The sequence below is a fragment of the Schistocerca americana genome, chromosome 10 (genome assembly GCF_021461395.2).
Source record: "Schistocerca americana isolate TAMUIC-IGC-003095 chromosome 10, iqSchAmer2.1, whole genome shotgun sequence".
Lineage (NCBI taxonomy): Eukaryota > Metazoa > Arthropoda > Insecta > Orthoptera > Acrididae > Schistocerca > Schistocerca americana.
The window spans coordinates 156,302,953-156,322,956 of record NC_060128.1 but is presented as its reverse complement, the minus strand read 5'-3'; the positions used below and the strand labels follow the sequence as shown (position 1 = coordinate 156,322,956).

The 20,004-nt window shown below is 45.3% G+C and overlaps 1 protein-coding gene across 2 annotated transcripts in view; it reads left to right on the top strand.

Annotated features, from left to right (window-relative positions):
* The window catches only part of LOC124552607 (aminopeptidase N-like), a 272,739-nt gene that overhangs the window by 25,843 nt on the left and 226,892 nt on the right, over positions 1–20,004 (top strand). For both annotated transcript variants that reach the window (XM_047126932.1, XM_047126933.1), the window contains exon 2: positions 1,513–1,743. In XM_047126932.1, coding sequence (XP_046982888.1) covers positions 1,591–1,743 — 153 coding nt within the window. In that variant the 5' untranslated portion in view covers positions 1,513–1,590. The remainder of the gene's footprint in view (positions 1–1,512; positions 1,744–20,004) is intronic.

Sequence of the window (20,004 nt, the reverse complement as noted above, 5' to 3'; positions counted from 1 at the left end):
GTTTTCAAACGGTCCAATACCGATGAATAATATGCACCTGTAATAGTTTTATCCTTTTCCAGATAGTCAATGAGGATTATCCCTTGTGAATCCCAAAATACAGCCGCCATAACCTTTCTGGCTGAAGGAATGGTCTTCGCCTTTTTTGGTGCAGATTCTCCCTTGGTAACCCGTTGTTTAGATTGTTGTTTGGTCTCAGGAGTATAGTAATGTATCAATGTTTCATCCACAGTGACGAAACGACGCTTAAAGTCTTGCAGATTCTTCCTGAAAAGCTGCAAACAAGCCTTGCAACACTTCACACGATTCTGTTTTTGGTCAAGCGTGAGCAATTGCGGAACCCATCTTGCGGGTAGCTTTCTCATGTCCAAATGTTTATGCAAAATATTATGTACCCGTTCATTCGAGATGCCCACAGCACTAGAAATCATCCATCACCATATCATGGATTTTATCGATGATTTCTGGAGTCGTAACCTCCACAGCGCGTCCAGAACGTTCAGTATCACATGTGCCCATATGGCCACTCCGAAAATTTTGAAACCACATATAAACTGTTCTAATCGAAGGTGCAAAGTCACCGTAATGTTTATCAAGCTTCTCTTTAGTCTGCTGAGGCGTTTTGCCTTTCATAAAGTAATGTTTAATCACCACACGAAATTCTTTTTTGTTCATTTTTTGACAAATACTCTACTTCCTTGACTCACACGAACGCCAGTATGGCTGAAACTTGGTGTGCGTTCTTTCCAAAGATGCGACTAACTAAACATGACGTCGAGACGCGCGGGTGGTGCCATGTCGGACTTTGCATGGACTCTTCAAAAGCCCCTCGTATGAAATATAATACAGAATTTCTCCCTCACTGTTTACATTCAGAGCCTGCACTAGCCATAGCTTTATAAACTGGTGGAGAAGTTGTAAGTCATCTTGGCAAATATCGTTTAATAGCTCGCCCTAAAGTTCATTCTTGGAAGCATGAAGTTCAATTACACTTCCTTAATACAAGATTACCGAGCGAGGTGGCGCAGTGGTTAGCACACTGGACTCGCGTTCGGGAGGACGGCGGTTCAATCCCGCGTCCGGCCATCCTGGTTTAGGTTTTCCGTGATTTCCCTAAATCGCTCCAGGCAAATGCCGGGATGGTTCCTTTGAAAGGGCACGGCCGACTTTCTTCCCGGTCCTTGCCTAATCCGGTGAGACCAATGACCTCGCTGTTTGGTCTCTTCCCCCAACCAATCCAAATCCAAATACAAAATTAATCCATCTGCCAAACGGTACACTATGCTGATATAAACACAAAACAGTTTATGAGAAAATTTTTAAACAGTGTTCCAGACGAGCATTAGAATCTGGAATCCATGCCTCTGGGGAGTTGCTCTTTCGACGGAGATATCCAGGCCTGATTCATGACGCACCCTTTACTTACGCATTGATTGGTATCTGCAGACTTTCGTCCACAAAGTACAGATCTAAATGGGATAACCTTTCTGAGTCTGTCTTTTTTATTTGCAGGTAGAGCGGACAACAGCGTGTGCGGCGTGTTTCTCACGACTCCCAAGAGAGCTGGTGGACCACCTTGGCGGCACCAAGATGATGTGGAGGAGGGAACATGAAGAAAACCCAAGAGCAGAAGACACCACCGGCCACCACAAGACCGGCTTCTCTCGGTGCACGGCTATTCTAGTTTGCTCGTTTCTTCTGGCTTCTCAGCTTCCCTACGCCAGTGCTCTCACATCTACTGAGGTACTTACTGCCTTCACTGATGGAAAAGACGCTACTGACCATTAAATTGGGGTACCAGTAAGCGTAGCAAATAATGAAATTTTACTTACTTGTGCAGGGTGAGGCATAGAGATGTTAATATTAAATGGATGTTTAATCAAGTGAAATTACAAGACAGGGACTTGGGTACAGGGTTTCAATTTGGCTCCCATCTCGCTCGGTACTCTTGTAGATGCTGTCCATCGTTGACTGTATGGCCTGCTGGGCCGGTTGGGGCAGGGATAGAAGCGATGACCTCAGTATGCAGTGCTCCAGGTCGTCCAAGTTTGCTGGCATATCCTTGACCATGCCCCGAAGGCAAAAATCACATGGCGTCAGGTCAGGCGAACATGCTGGCCATGCGAGAGGGCAACCTCTAGCAGTCGAAATTTCACCGAACCTGTCGTTAAGGTAATCTTGAACCATACGACTGTGATGGGCAGGAGTACCGTCATGCTGGCAATGCCCTCGATGTAGAATGGCAAGTGGCGCTTTCTCCTCCATGAACGTGTTGAGCATGGCAAGGTAATTCTCTCTCCTGACGGTATGTTCTTCAAAAGAAAGAACGGTCCGATCATTCCAAGTTTGCTCACTGCACACCAGACGTTCAGGTGGATGGTTCAGATGGCTCTGAGCACTATGAGACTTAACATCTGTCCGCAGCTCGTGGTCGTGCGGTAGCGTTCTCGCTTCCCACGCCCGGATTCCCGGGTTCGATTCCCGGCGGGGTCAGGGATTTTCTCTGCCTCGTGCTGACTGGGTGTTGTGTGATGTCCTTAGGTTAGTTAGGTTTAAGTAGTTCTAAGTTCTAGGGGACTGATGACCATAGATGTTAAGTCCCATAGTGCTCAGAGCCAGCCACTTAACATCTGAGGTCATCAGTCCCCTAGACTTAGAACTACTTAAACCTAACCTAAGGACATCACACACATCCGTGCCCGAGGCAGGATTCGAACCTGCGACCGTAGCAGCAATGCGGTACCGGACTGAAGCGCCTAGAACCGCTACGCCATCAGTCCCCTAGACTTAGAACTACTTAAACTCAACCTAAGGACATCACACACATCCGTGCCCGAGGCAGGATTCGAACCTGCGACCGTAGCAGCAGTGCGGTACCGGACTGAAGCGCCTAGAACCTCTCTGCCACAGCGGCCGGCACCAAACGTTCACCTTAGGGGAATCGCGTATGTGTTCCTGAACTTCCAAGGGGTGCTCGATCGCCTTAATAACACAGTTGTGCTTGTTCCCACGACCGATGTGGAATGTTGTTTCGTCAGAAAACGAGAACAGAGTGCCAGATTCCATGTGTGCCATTTCCAAGGTAGATTGCGCAGCACTCACACGTACTTGCTTCTCTGTGTTTGTGAGCTGCTGCACAATCTGCAAATGGTATGGTTTCATTCCTAAACTGTAGTGCAAAATTCTAACCACTGACCTTTGAGAAATGTCAGTCCCTAGAGAAAGTTTGCCCGAGAAGTTGGTTGGGCTGGCTACTGTCGCTCCCTGGAGGAGGATGTTATTTTCTTTCTGTTCGGACAGATCTCTTTGTACCGCTGTTCCCTTGAACAGACCCCGTCCTTACAAACTTCCTGTAGAGCCTACCAATTTTCAAGCGCGATGGTGCATCCCGTTGGTCCAGGCCTTGAAAGACTTCCATCCAGCCAGCTATCTTCCTCAGTTGCTCAATGTAATATCCTTCTATCAATGTAATCTCTTTCTACCGCTGCTCCCTTGAACAGACCTCGTCCTTACAAATTTCCCGTATAGCCTTCCAATTTTCAAGCGTGATGGTGCATCCCGTTGGTCCAGGGCTTGAAAGACTTCCATCCAGCAAGTTATCTTCCTTAGTTGCTAAATTTAATATCGGGGCGCTATGATTTAATCCACGAAAAAACAAAAAAGAGAAAATCCATTTAAGGTAAACATCTTTTTGGTTTCACGCTGTATAATAGGAAGGAAGTGCTCATACAGCGTAACACGCAGCACGCTAGCTTGCAAATCACGGAGTTGAGCTGGCATACCGGCCAGCCTGTGTGTTGTTCTCTGGGTCTTTCCCACGCTCGTTAAGGCAAATGCTGGGCTGGTGTGCAAATTATGCCTCACAGAATAGGTACACGAACAGTCAAAATTGATAAAACAGAACAATCCACACGATTCAAAGACAGCAGTCGTCTGCTTCTGGCGTTGCCACAGAATGTCTTAAACACTCTTTCTAGTATCCGCACGGAAAACTGTTCTGCGGCACAATAATTTGCATATCGAAGCATCAAGTTTCATGCTAACGTGGTGATTGTTGCGTACCGTCATGCTGTTGCACTTTGAATGGCTGGCTAGCAGTGTTCTTGCAATCCTATACTCATGCTCAAAAATTTAGGACAATTGCAGAATGTGATGCCACACAATGTGGCACTACACAAAACTGGCGCTAATAGCATAGGCACATAGGGAACACACGCGACACCGACCTGTAAGTCCACGGTATTGGTGATAAGTTGAGAAAACCGTCCCGAAACACATGTGCTACAAAACGCCACTGTTTCCTTCGCATGTACCCCGACATCAATATGGGATATGGTCACCATGCACACGTACACAGGCCACACAACGGTTTGGCATATTCCGGATCAGGTGGTCGAGCAGCTGCTGGGGTATAGCCTGTCATTCTTGCACCAGTGCCTGTCGGAGCTCCTGAAGTGTCCTAGGGGTTTGAAGAAGTGCAGTGATACGTCGATCGAGAGCATCCCAACCGTGCTCGATGATGTTTAGGTCTGGAGAACAGGCAGGCCACGCCATTCGCCTGATATTTTCTGTTTCAAGGCACTCCTCCACGATGGCAGCTCGGTGGGGCCGTGCATTGTCATCCGTCAGGAGGAAGGTGGGACCCACTGCACCCCTGGAAAGGCGGACATACTGGTGCAAAATGACGTCCCGATACACCTGACCTGTTACAGTACCTCTGTCAAAGACATGCAGGGGTGTACGTGCACCAATCATAATCCCACCCCACACCATCAAACCACGACCTCCAACAGGTCCCTTTCAAGGACATTAAGAGGTTGTTATCTGGTTCCTGGTTCACGCCAGATGAAAACCCGGCGAGAATCACTGTTCAGACTATATTTTGACTCGTCCGTGAACATAACCTGGGACCACTGTTCCAATGACCATGTACTGTGTTCTTGACACCAGGCTTTACGGGCTCTCCTGTGACCAGGGGTCAGTGGAATGCACCTTGCAGGTGTACGAGCGAGTAAACCGTGTCTGTTCAGTCGTCTGTAGACTGTGTGTCTGGAGACAACTGTTCCAGTGGCTGCGGTAAGGTCCCGAGCGAGGCTACCTGCAGTACTCCGTGGCCGTCTGTGGGCACTGATGGTGAGATATCGGTCTTCTTGTGGTATTGTACACTGTGGACGCCCCGTACTGGAGCGCCTGGACACGTTTCCTGTCTGCTGGAATCGATGCCATAATCTTGAGATCACACTTTGTAGCACACAGAGCGCCCATGCTACAACCTGCTGTTTTTGACCAGCCTCCAGTCGCCCTGGAATTCTACCCCTCATAACGTTATCAATATGTGTTCTTTGAGCCATTTTCAACACACAGTCACCATTAGCACGTCTGAATAAGTCTGTACCATTACTCGCTGCACCGTACTCTGACATGCACCAACACACCTCTGCGTATGTGGACTGCTGCCAGCGCCACCGTGCGACGACTGCAGGTCAAATGCACTGCATGGTCATACCCTGAGGTGATTTAAAACCGAAAACCGCCCACCTGAGCTTTGTTTCACCGTGTATCAGCGTTATCCTTAACTTATGGGCGTGAGTGCAGTATTAAGTATGTAAGTAGAGGAGTGCAGTTTCTGTTTGCATGCATAACAGAATGTCTGCCTATATTTGCTCATACAGTAAGTAGATTGTTGGTACCCGGAAAGAATCCATCTGAGCTGTAGTGGTGATTGTTGTTGTTGTTGTTGTTGTTGTTGTTGTTGCTTTTGTTATTGTTGTGGTTATTAGTTCCGAAATTTGTTTATCTATCCTATTTAAGTCCCGGCTTCTCTCTACTACTGTTGCAGCTTATATCCACTTCAATCTGTTTAGGCCGTTCATCCAATGGTGCAACGCAACTGCAACGAAGTGTCGCGTGAGTGTCGGAGAGCAGTAGCTTGCGAGTCTGAGCCATTATATCCTGAGGTGAAAAAAGTCATAGATTGAATTAACGGACCTTGAATGAGGGGTGGTAGTTTGAGACAGCCGCATGGGACATTCCACTTTGGAAATCGGTAGGGAATACGGTATCCCGAGGTGCACATTGTCGAGAGTGCCGACAGTACCAAGTTTCAGGCGTTACCTCTCACCACAGACAACGCAGTGGCCGACAGCCTTCGCTTAACGACCGAAAGCAGCGGCGTTTGCGTAGAGTTGTCTGTGCTAACAGACAAGAAACGCTGACTTAAATAATCGCAGAAATCCATGTGGGACGTACGACAAACGAATCCATTGGACAGTTAATGGGCTATGGCAACAGACCTCTGACACGATCATTGCTAGCAGCACGACATCGCCTGCACCACCTCTCCTCGGCCCATGATCATAAAGGTTGGACCCTAGACGACTGGAAAACTGTGGCCTGACCAGAAGAGTCCTGATTTCAGTTGGTAAGACCTGATGGTAGATTCGAGTGAGGCGTTGACACTATGAATCCACAGATCCAAGATATCAACAACGCACTGTGCAAGCTGATGGTGGTCCCATAATGGTATGGGCTGTATTTACACGGGACGGACTGGGTCCTCTGCTCCAACTGAACCGATCATTGACAGGTAATGGTTAAGTTCGGACACCTTGAGACCATTCAACAATGGGATTTTTATGGATAACAGTGCGCCCTGTCACCGGACCATAGTTGTTCGCGACTGGTTTGAAGAACATTCTGGACAATGCGAGCAGATGATTTGGCTATGCAGTTCGCCCGACATGAATCCCATCGAATATTTATGAGGTCAGTTTGTGCACAACATTCAGCACCGGCACACTTCCCAATTATGGACAGCTACACAGACATCATGACTCCTTATTTCCGCAGGGGACTTCCAGCTTGTTGAATCCATGCGACGCGAGTTTTTTTTAGAATATTGTCGCGTGAGATTTTTCTTGAGAGGAAATGCTTCACCAGCAACAAAATAAAAAAGTAATCTCGGTCTTGTAGTGTCATGAGGTAAGGTGCAAGTTTCAGGCATTCTGAGAGTTCTTTCTTGTAGGCTATGGTTCAGTCATGAAACTTTGGAAATTCCACCGTCACTGTTTCTTCCCGGATAGCCTGTTTCAATTGCAACGAAATTTCCATTACAGTCGACTGCAGCCATCAGCACAATTGAATAACAACTTGTAAGCTGACGGAAAAAATCTTAATACCAAGAAGGAACTGTGTGACATTAACAAACGTTGGTAGTCGTGGTTCAACATCTGAAAGATATTGTCTAGTCAAATTTCACGCCAGTTACGTAAGAGTGGCGATAGTAGCAGCACATGAAGATGCAAATCAGATTTGCTGTAAATATGCGCTGTAACGGCAGTGAGCACTAGTTAACAAAATGGCTCTAAGCACTATGGGACTTTACATCTGAGGTCATCAGTCCCCTATAACTTAGAACTACTTAAACCTAACTAACCTAAGGACATGACACACATCCATTCCCGAGGTAGGATTCGAACCTGCGTCCATAGCAGCAGCGCGGTTCCGGAATGAAGCGCTTAGAACCGCTCGGCCACAGCGGCCGTCCACTAGTTAACTTTGAGATTGGCCGTGCTGAGTTGATGTTAGTGAATAATGCCTCCAAGGCGACAAAGACGCTATTATCAGCACCTCACTGAGTTAGCCGGCCTGTGTGGGCCGAGCGGTTCTAGGCGCTTCAGTCTGGAACCGCGCGACGGCTACGGTCGCAGGTTCGAATCCTGCCTCGGGCATGGATGTGTGTGATGTCCTTAGGTTAGTTAGGTTTAAGTAGTTCTACGTTCTAGGGGACTGATGACCTCAGATGTTAAGTCCAATAGTGCCTAGAGCCATTTGAACCAGTTTGTCTCCGCTGTGCACACGTTGACCATATTTATTAACTTCACTAGTACCAAGCTCTCTCAGGATGTTATACATACTTAATCTGTGTATACTGTCATAAACCATTGAGAAGTCCACGAACGTCACCAGAAACCGATGGCTGAATTCCTAGCACTTTTCCCAGATTTGCCTCATGGTGAAAATTTGATGAATGGTCGACCGTCGTTCCTAGAAGCCTGCCTGGTACTCTTCTACAATATATTTTGCGAATGGCGTGAGTTTTTCAAGTAAAGATAGAACTTTGTGAGGCAAAATTAGGAGATAAATGCTCTGGAGTTGTTATAATATCTATTACTGTTCTTTTTATGCAGTGGGATAATGACGGCTGATTTCCATTCTTATGGGATTTTCTCTTTTACCCACATTTTTTTTAATGAGATTGTATTGCTCTTTCTGAAGTGTTTCTCCTCCTCCTCCTTTCAACATCTCTGCCGTTATCCTATTTTCTCCCGGTGCCTTATTATTCTTTAGTTTCCTCATTGCTCTTTCTGCATCTTGTTGAGTCACTTTAATGTTTGCGGCTTCCCCTTCACTCTCTGCATTATTCTCATGTGGAAAGACACTCTCTGGATCTTCAGCAGTTAATAACTCTTCAAAATATTCTCTCCACCTACTCAGAATTTTTTTCTTGTCTGTTAGCATATTTCCATCGTTATCATTAATAACTAAAGCTTCGTTTCTGTGCCCACCCCTCACAGGATTCAACACCTGAAACATTTTCCTGCTGTCTGATATTGCATTTGCCTTTTAGATTTCATCAGCCATACTGTTAATGAACTTTCTTTTTTCTGTTCTCAGAATCCTGTTTGTTTCTCTTCTTACGGTCTTGAATGCTTCCTTTTGTTCCGCGCATTGTCTGTCCAGCATGTGCATCGCCCTTGCTCTCTTCCTGGCCCTCACAGCTTGTTCACATGTCTCATTGAACCATTTCTTCTTAGTTGTTAGCTATACTTAAGGTAATTCTACTAAATATTTAAAATGCCACAACTTATTACTTAAAATAATTGTATAAAACTCGAAACGTTGAAAAAAAAATTGTTCCTTTTACGAATACCATAGCTGATAGCTATCTGAAATTTGGTGCAGCTTTTAGTCAATGCAGGCACAAATTGGTGGTAGTCAGTAATGTACTATTCTTAGTTGCCTCCTGCTAGGAAAGGTGGAGAAACGTGAGGACAGTATTTTGAAGGAATCTGAAACCAGGTCGTAGATGAGGCAGATGGAAGAAACCATATTACCAGCATAAGGATCCACAATTTCCAGTGAAACTTCGCTAGCAGCTGTTGCTGTAAATTTGTCTTCAGCACTTGAGCAGCAAAGTAAGGCTCTCACCAAAGCACATATCAATGATGATGAAGAAGAAACTGATGAGTTATCAAACGAACATGCTTCTCCAGATAATAAAACTCTCCAACCCAGACATCACAACCCAGCATTAAGTCCCACCTGACATATGTACTTACCCGTGCAAAAGTTAAAAGGCCATTAGCTAATATCTTCAGCCGACAAAGCTTTTACAAACGTCTGTAATCACCAGAGTAATGTCACAGGAGACAGTCAGAGAAAACATTTTTTACAAAGTCCCCTGACTGATGTGGAAAGCATGACTGATAAAACAATTTCGCCACTTCAGAAGCGAAGTGCTGCCATTGGTACATGGTATTCTAGAATCCTCCAAATCATTAAGTCAGCTTCTTTATGCCCACGGATAACTGTGTGAAATACCCCTTCAATATTAAACTCACGAACGTGTAGCCTCAATTCCGGCTGTCACACAACACGGACCATCTGTTTCCCAAGATTCCCAGCACCTATCAGTCAATGGATGAGAGTTCCAAGAACTCACATCGTTATTTTTCATTTCCACATGTTAATTTTTTTTAAATACAATATAATTATATCGTATGTAAAGAGTTTAATTTTATAAGTATGTGGATTTTCTTCAAAATAAATTTCTTTTATACGTTGTAATCTACACCGAGGCGCCAACGAAACTGGTATAGGAAAGCGTATTCAAATGCAGATATGTAAACAGGCAGAATACAGCACTGCGGTCGGCAACGCCTATATAAGACGATAATTGTCTGGCGCAGTTGTTAAATCGGTTACTGCTGCTACAGTGGCAGGTTATCAAGATTTAAGTGAGTTTGAACGTGGTGTTAATAGTCGATGCACGAGCGATCAGACACAGCATCTCCGAGGTAGCGATGAAGTGGGGATTTTCCCGTACGATCATTTCACGAATGCCATGAATATCAGGACTCCAGTATAACATCAAGTCTCCAACATCGCTGTGGCCGGAAAGAGATCCTTCAACAACGGGACCTGGCCGGCCGCTGTGGCCGAGCGGTTCTAGGCGCTTCCGTCCAGAACCGCGTGACTGCTACGGTCGCAGGTTCGAATCCTGCCTCGGGCATGGATGTGCGTGATGTCCTTAGGTTAGTTAGGTTTAAGTAGTTCTAAGTTCTAGGGGACTGATGACCTCAGATGTTAAGTCCCATAGTGCTCAGAGCCATTTGAACCATTTTGAATTTGAACGGGACCAACGGTAACTGAAGACAATTGTTGAACGTGACAGAAGTGCAACCCTTCCGCAAATTGCTGCAGATTTCGATGCTGGGCTATCAACAAGTGTCAGCGTGCGACCCATTCAACGAAACATCATCGATATGGGCTATCGGAGCCGAAGGCCCACCCGTGTACCCTTGATGACTGCACGACACAAGCTTCACACCTCACCTGGGCCCATCAACACCGAAATTGGACTGTTGATGCCTGGAAACATGTTGGCTGGTCGGACAAGTCTTGTTTCAAATTGACGTGTCAGCAGGGGACTGTTCAATCTGGTGGAGGCTCTGCAATGGTGTGGGGCGTGTGCAGTTGGAGTGATATTGGACCCCTGATGCTTCTAGATACCAGTCTGGCAGGTGACACGTACATAAGCATCCTGTCTGATCACATGCATTCTGACGGACTTAGTTAATTCCAGCAGGACAATGCGACACCTCACATGCCCAGAGTTGCTACAGTGTGTCTCCGTGAACACTCTTCTGATTTTAAACACTTTCGCTGGCCACCAAGCTCCCCAGAAATGAACGTTACCGAGCATATCTGGGATGCCTTGCAACTTGCTGTTCAGAAGAGATCTCCACCCCCTACGGATTTATGGACAGCCCTGCAGGATTCATGGTGTCAATTTCCTCCATCACTACTTCAGACATGCCACGTCGTGTTGTGGCACTTCTGCATGCTTGCGGGGACCCTACACGATATGAGGCAGGTGAACTGGTTTCTTTGGCTCTTCAGTGTGTGTGTGTGTGTGTGTGTGTGTGTGTGTGTGTGTGTGTGTGTGTGTAAATAAAGCATATGATAGTGAAATGTCGTTAGCAAACAGGGAAGTTGTATTTATGACTTACTGGTTTATGATAAGAATACTACAGAATCTGAATTTGCAGTAAGAATAAAGAAGGCTTAGGGTCAGAGAGACGGGGGAAGAGAAGATGGTCAGAGGGGTGGGAGGAGATGGACAAAGAAAATGGGGAGAAGGAGATTGTCACAAAGAGGGGGGGAATGGGAATGTGGGCAGAGAGAGAGATAGAGATAGAGATAGGAAGGAGGCAATAGACTTAGGGGTGGGGGGTGCAGGAGAAGATGGAGGGAGAGGAGGAGGAGGAGACGGAAAAAGAAAGGGGGAATGGACAGGGAGAGGTGGAGATTAGGACTTATGTTCAGTTCCCATACACATTAGAAACGTGTGCCTCTCTTTTGTTTCATGAGGCTGACAAGGGGAGGCCGCCAATTGTGAAATTCAGATTCGATTCATACTGCGCATAATAAAAGCTCATGGCCAGAGGTGTAATGTGGCAAAGCACCAAGATGCACTTCTCAGCCGTTGTCGAGAAAATCGACAGTTAAAAGAAACCATTGCGGTGAAATACTCTCTTCGATTAGTAATTCTCTATAGCGTCGTGGCGCAGCAATAAGCGCTCGGGTTCGTAATCCGAAGGTCGCCGGATCGAATCTCACGCTATGCAACTTTTTTTTTAGTATTTGTTTTTTATAATTCAAGTATATATATGTATATATATATATAATTCCCGGCAATCAGTTGCAACAATTATGCATATAATAAGTTGTTGAAAGTCGTTTGTCGTGGAAAAACTGGCGACTTCGAACATCATTATGTTTTCCGCAAACAAAGTTGTATTTCACAAATGTTATTAATTATCTTCATATGTTAACCACGTATAGTTAACGGAAGACGTAGAAACGATATTCCGAAACGAACACGTATAGCGTAAGTCAAACGTTCGAATTAGAATAGAGACCCCACGAACACAAATTTGCTGTGGCAGGTATGAAATATAAATTCCGTTACTCGCTCGTTACACTTGAATGACAGATGTTGAATGGGCCGAAACGAGCCGCCGCATAACAGCGTAGTTGCCTACTAACTTCGAAAGAAGGTAGATGCGGTCCCTAGCGCAACTTATAACATTGTCGAAAATCAGTGCGGACGGGAGAGCTTTGGTACACCCTGTTAAAAAAAAAACGGAAAAATGGAGGCGGTACAATTGGAGAGCGATCCGCCTTCACCAACATGCATAAGCAATTCATTAATACTTTATATATATTTGAATTAAAAAAAACTAATAACAAAAAAAAATTGCATGGCGCGAGATTCGATCCGGCGACGTTCAGATTACGAACCCGATCGCTTACCGCTGCGCCACGACGCTGTAGAAACTTATTAATCGTCGAGAGTATTTCACCGCAACGGTTTTTTTTAACTGTCGATTTTCTCGACAACGGCTGAGAAGTGCATCTTGGTGCTTTGCCACATTACACCTCTGGCCATGAGCTTTTATTATGCGCAGTATGAATCGAATCTGAATTTCACAACTGGCGGCCTCCCCTTGTGAGCCTCAGAAAAGTGATGCCGGGTAAAGCTATTGATTAATAAACTGCATCTCACCTCAGAGTAAGTAGTAGTCTTTCTTCAACTGAGAATTTTTGCTCCAGTTTGTGTACTTTTTTTGTAGTGATTAGTCGAAGGTTTCCAGCAAGTTCTTCAAACAGCTTCTTCGGCATCCTATAAATTACCTTGAACTTGTTCGGGTTCTGGCGCTTGCAGAAAACCTGAACGCGTATGATCAGAGCGAATGAATGGATGAGTCCAGAATTTCCGCTTTCTTTGACGCTTTCCCAAGTCCCAATACGCAACGAGGACATTACGAGGTGCGTAGACTGGCGCTGTGGACCAGACTGAGAAAGATCAGCACTTTTGAGACGGTCGCACGTCACAAAAGAGTTGCGTCAGTTGACGAAGAACGTGCAACGTAATTGTCATCCATCTGTAGCCAAAACGTCGCGTTGCACCAGTGGACAAACAACCAACTACTAGATGGGGATGGGAAAAACCGACTGGTTAAAAGCAACACCGGTATTTTAGTTCTGAATAATCGGTATTTTTCCATATTTCTTTGGTCTTGGTTATAATAGTTTTTCCATTTTCTGCTAATAATCGAATGAAAAACTGACATATCAATTTGACGTAACAGCAGTGCTGAAATTTTTGTTTTTTAAATGAAACCTTTTTTTAAAAAACTAATAACGTTTATTCGTAAAATTTCCATTGCTTTGAAGCATTGGATTATTTTTGAAATTGGAGCTAGTGATCAGCATTATTTTAATAACGATGCCAATAGTGAGAATCGACATACAAATGTGTGACATAAGTATCGATACAGCATTGCAGAGACAATAGTGTACCTGTTGGCGTGTGGCACGGCCCATAGATGGTAGATGTGTACGAACAGTGTTACGTGCCCCCACCTGGTCCGTACAGTAATTCCTCGGTCGTCAGTTGTACTGCAGAACGGTAAGCTCTCTAATTTCAAAAAAATTTACTCAGTGTACATTCTCCATTTGCTTTAAAAAGACTAAAAATAGGGCACGACAAACCTGGGCGTTTATATAAGGAGAAAACATCCACGACGTTCGTTGGTAGAGAAGGTAAATTTGATTCATAAAGATATGATTTACCTACGTGCTTTAAACTCGAGATAATAACTGCACCCTTAATTTTGTGCTTGCTTCAGGGTGAAAAACTGACGCCGTCCATTGGTGACGATGCAGGGCTGTCAGCAACGTGTGACCATTTGTCGTCCCCTCTCTTTCGCCATGTTTTCTGGAGATAGTGAGACCGATTTCTGCCGCAGCCTCGACCCCTTATCGATCGAGATCTCATATTCTTCCACCCTCATTAGAATGTTTCAATCTTTGTTCGAAGCCAAAGGACCAGGAATCATCGTAAAATTAAGGAGCAGGAACGTGCATGTATATGGATCAAGGATGATCCTGTATGTAAAAATATTAAACTTGTTGGTGATTTACCTCATTATCATAGAAATTAAATAAACGTTCCCTTTTCCCAAATACAAATAAAATAATACACACTGATCTTGCTAAAAGCTCTCAGGCGCACTCTGGTATGTTTACTGTGTACGGCATGAAAAAACCGAAAACCAGGTATATCAGAAACTGGATGTTTTAAGCGGTTTTAACTGTCAGATTAAACTGGGTACGAAAAGAACCGATGTAATAGAAAACCGGTTGGTGAGTATTCCTTGATGCGGCTTTCCTCCCTGATTTGACTCAGTATCTCCTCTTAAGTTATCCGATCCCGCTATCTTCAGCATTGGTCTGTACAATCATATTTCAAAAGCTAATAATCTCTCGTTGTTTTTATATTTGAAACATGCTTCATGGAAAAAAGCATCAGCAAGATACAGTAACAACCTTTTGTTGTAAGGAATGACACAGCATTAGGCAGTTGTAGCCAGCACTCATGCGATCGTCCAACTGTTGTTGTTTACGTGCTGCAGCAGTTCAGTAGTCAGCTGTGCTCGATTCGTGATCTTTTCCATTCGCGATCATTAGTGTGAAGTGTTGTTCACGTGTATCATCACTACACGTTTCTGTATCGCGAAGGAAAAATTTAACTGCAATGGGAACGTACCCAAGACAGAATACCATCAAACTTTAACGAGCAGCAAAGATCCTTAGAAATCCAGAATTGGGTGATTATCAATCTCAGACTTACTAGGAATCGAGTAGACAATATACACTTCACCGTCAGTAATAACGAGTCTATGGTTTATTTCAAAATTGGTTCAAATGTGTGTGAAATCTTATGTGACTTAACTGCTAAGGTCATCAGTCCCTAAGCTTACACACGACTTAACCTAAATTATCCTAAGGACAAACACACACACCCATGCTCGAGGGAGGACTCGAACCTCCGCCGGGATCAGCCGCACAGTCCATGACTGCAGCGCCTTAGACCGCTCAGCTAATCCCGCGCTGCTCAAAATTTGTTCTAGCCTAGTTTATGAATAGGTTGTTCAGCGGTGTTCAGGAAACTTCGAAGTTACACTGACTTCCAGATAGGCAGCCAAGTTTTCTGTCAGAGCAGTAGAAGGCAACTTGACAGATGTAGAAGTGTTTAATATACCAACACTCACGCAAATACACCTCACACGCACATGCCTACCGTCTCTGGCAGCTGAAGACATCAGGTACTGGAGCACGTGTGTGTGTGTGGGGGGGGGGGGGGGGGGGGGGCGTGGTACAAGGGAGACAAAGAGATATCTACATCTACATATATACTCCGCTAGCCACCAAGCGGTGTGTGGCGGAGGGCACAATTCGCGCCAAAGTCGTATTCCCCCCCCCCCTCCCCCCCCTGTCCCATTCACGGATCGCGCGAGGGAAAAACGACTGTCTGAACGCCTCAGTACGAGCTCTTATTTCCCTTATCTTTGAATGATGATCACTACGCGATTTGAAAGTTGGTGGTAAAAATATATGCTCTACATCCTCGGTGAAGATCGGATTTCGGATTTTAGTGAGCAGCCCCTTCTGTTTAGCGCGCCGTCTATCTGCAAGTATGTCCCACTTCAAACTTTCTATGAGATTTGTAACGTTCTCGCGATGGCTAAACGTACCAGTCACGAATCTTGCTGCTCTTCTTTGGACCTTCTCAATCTCTTGAATCAGACCCAACTGGTAAGGGTCTCATACAGACGAACAATACTCTAAGACTGGACGAACTAACGTATTGTGAGCTACTTCCTTTGTTGAAGGACTGCATCGCTTCAGGATTCTACCAATAAACTGCAACCTAGAGTTAGCCTTGCCCGTTACTTGTGTAACCTGATCATTCCATCTGAGATCATTTCCAATAGTCACACCCAGACTCTTGACTGATGTTACCGCTTCCAAAGACCGATCATTTATTTTGTACTTATACATTAATGGGGATTTTCGCCTGGGAATAAATACAGTAAACGGCTTCAGAAGGTGGTACGTTGCGGCAGTTATTCAGAGATGAAGAGGCTCGCACGGTATAGAGAAGCATGAAGAGCTACATCCTACACCCCTAGCTCTACACCTCCCTCCTCCACCGTAAAACTGTCATAGGGGCGCTCTTGAACACACACTATTTTCCCGTTTGCATGTTAATCTATATTCACATTCTCATGGTGTACTTTGCATTGATACAACCACAGCATGGGGGCGAAACTCATATAGTGATTTCTGGTAATACGACCTTGGTTCGCTTTCTTAATGGCTGATTTTTAGTCTTCCATGTTTGTTTTCGTTTCATAGCTAGTAGATGTTGGCTTCATCACATTGTGCAAATGTTGCTCCTATTCTGATTACGTTCTTATCGCACATGTAATATTCCATGAGTTAGAAATACCATATTTGCTTTAGATTCATATATAACAGACACTGCTTTCGTTGCACGGTGTCCTGTGGACTTACGTGTATCTGCTGTTGATTACGAATCCGTGTATGAACGGCTCGACTTAAATGCATATTAGTATATTTGTCGTATTCTATGCTGTTTTTATTGCATCAGTTTTCCATACTCTCTCGAATTTAATGGAGAACTCCTGTTAGTAATGTTCTATTCAGTTTCATTACATCTTGTCACGAAACGAGAATTCTGCTTTGAATCCTGTTGCTTCTTGGCAGTATGTCCCACGCATTTCACAGTATGGATGTAGACGTAGATGAGCGGGCCGTACACTTTGTAGTATTAGTGACTAGAGGATTGTTCCTTGCAAATACCAGAAATGCGACAGCAGTTACGCTTATGATTTCACAGTACATTTTAGCAAACGTCAGTCAAAATTTCGGTGGGCCCATTACATGCGATAGTACTAAAAATGGACGAAAAAAAGACACGTAGAATATGAGCTATATACTTAACAGTGCAATTAAATCGAGCAGTTAAACACACACGGATTTGGAAGCAGTAACAGACGCGTGCCCACACCATGCCATGTGACGAAACCAGCTTTTCTTTCATGTGGAATCATTTATCCCACCCAGCAAAAATCAAGCAGAAAATGAGGAACATATTTACATTGCAATTCAAAGAGTGCAATACGCACAATAAAATGGTAATCAGGAGCATTATTTTCACTTGATAACAGCTACACGGCCGAAATTGCAATATTGGGTTTCACAAATAAATACACTTTACGAGCAGACTACCAGATCCATCCATAAGATATAAATGGAAAGTATTATCATCTAGTGATCGTATTTGCAAGGCAAGAATCCATATCATTGTGCCATATTTTCACGACTTAAAAAGTTCACTGCCAGGCCACTCGGAATTCTACTATCAGCCTTTGTTTCCCTACGTAATGTGGGTCATGCACTTCTGATATTTTAGTGTTCTGTGAGCCACAAAACAAAAACCGACCGCACTTGGAGCGATCAAAACAAAACTACATGGGGTGAAGATGGATACATGACAACATGTAAACAAGAAAATATTGTGTGTCAGTACAGTGCGGAAAACTAAAAATCGAACGCCTGTATATAGAAAAATGCATGGAAATAATGTAGGAGGCTAAAGACATGAGTAATAAAAATCAATTTTAAAATTAAGAACTGGGCTAAAAGATGGATCAAAGACAGCGGCAGTCACGATGATGATTTTGTTTTGTGCGTAGGTTGGTAGTGCTTCAGTTTCTCGTAGCCAATGGGATAATACTTTTAGGTTACCAATGAGAAGCGAGGAAAACAGATGTGGATATTACGTGTCATAGATCAGTTATAAAACACTTTAGCTGTCGAATGAACATTTATTTAAGCACAGGACAAGGCGAATACAACATGACTGTACAAACGTAGCGTGCTGAGAAGACATTGACAAAGAGAAGCAAAGATCCTCAGGTCCAAAGATATGGCACTTTACGCCAGAGGCGCCACAGAGGGCACGCCCCCCCCCCCCCCTTAACCCAGCAGGGCGGAGGGAAGCTTCCTCACTTGAGCACAAAAACTTCATGCCAGTGCGGCAGTTGAAGGCAGCGTCCAGCATGAGAAGTGGGCGCCTTGGAAGCCGTGCCAACAGGCTCACGTGCGTTGGACTGGTGCGCAGGCAGTGGAGCATCACTGGAGGTCACGTCGGCGGCGTCAGCGGGCAAGATGGCGGCGATGGCAGGCAGACCGGAGGCACCAGAAGGCGGTTCGGTGAGGGACCACACCATTTTTAATCAGTTAACTGAAACCGTATTGGGCCATCCATTGAGAAGAATCATGAAAGTATTCGCTCTGCCACACAAGACACAGTGCAGACCTGAGTAAGATGGTTGCAAGGCTGCACGTACGGAGTTGTTGTGCAGCATTACGAACTCGCGCGATGCCAGGTCTTTGTGTACAAACACCAGTTGCGAGGAATGAGTGTGAGGCAGGGGTGGTCGAAGGGAGATGACATGCACACGCACTCGTTCTGCAAGGGCCCGAAGGTCGATTGCATCATTTGGGGAGCATCCTCGACTAATTCAGCTGGCAGGAGGAGGGGTTTTCCATACAAGACCTCCGCCAGCAAAGCATTCAGGTCCTCCTTGTGGGTGGAACAGATGTCGAGTAAGACCCAAGGATGTGCCTCAGACCAAAGCCCACCATGGCACGTGAGAGCAGCTTTTAGAGTTCGGTGCCATCGCTCAACCAGGCCATTTGCCTGTGGGTGATAAGCCTTAGTGTGGAATTTCGATACTCCGCACAGCTCATACAGTCGAGCGAATAGCATGGACTCGAATTGTCATCCCTGATGCGTAGTAAGTGAAAGGGACAGCCGAATCTCATGACCCATACCGATAGGAAAGCGCAAGTTATGGTCTCTCCCATTATGTCTACAAGAGGGACCGCCTCAACCCAACGGGTTGCATGGTCGATCATAGGCAATATGTATTTGTACCCCTTGGAAGAGGGGAGAGGACCAACCATGTCAATGTGCATGTGCAGAAGGTGACCCCTGGGGACGTCGAAGTGTCCTAAAGGAGGCTGTGCATGTCTGTCTGCTTTACTACGTTGGCAAGGGATACATGTGCAGGTGCAGGAATGGCAATCATGCCATGCGCTGGGCCAGACGAACCTTCCAGTGACTAGTCTCGTTGTTGCCCGCGTTCCGGGGTGGGCCAGGTTGTGTAAAGCATCAAAGATCCCACACCTAAGAGCGGACAACACAAAGGGGTGGGTGGAGCGCATAGAAACATCACAGAGGACCAGGGTTGTCAACCCGTGTAGGACAACAGGTTTGATAGTGAGCGAAGACTTGTTGTCCGAAACCAATTGCTGTGTATCCACGTCTTCAGTCTGGAGTCGGGCAAGATCATCTTAAGTTCAAGGGTGCGGAGAGCATCGAGATAGGTAATCAGCTACAACGTTTTGCGCATCACGGATGTAACAAGCATTTGAGGAATGTTGACAAATAAAGTCCATGTGCTGCAAGCATCGCGGCGGTAGGCCCTTCGCCGGGTTGCATATTGCTTCAATGAGAGGTTTGTGATCCGAGTAAACAGTGAAAGGACGCCCCTCCAGGTCACTCTGGAAGTGTTTGACTGCCTCATAAACTGCGAGAAGCTTGTGGTCGAAAGCCAACCTCTTAAACTGGCTCTTGGTTAGTTTTTTTTTTTAAAAAAAAAAAGAAATGGAGTGGCTGAGTGTGCTGTTGTAAGACAGCACCCACAGCTGACTCAGCAGCGTCAGTTGTAATAGAAATATGGGCCTTGAGGTCGGGGTGGGCGAGTGTGACCGCTT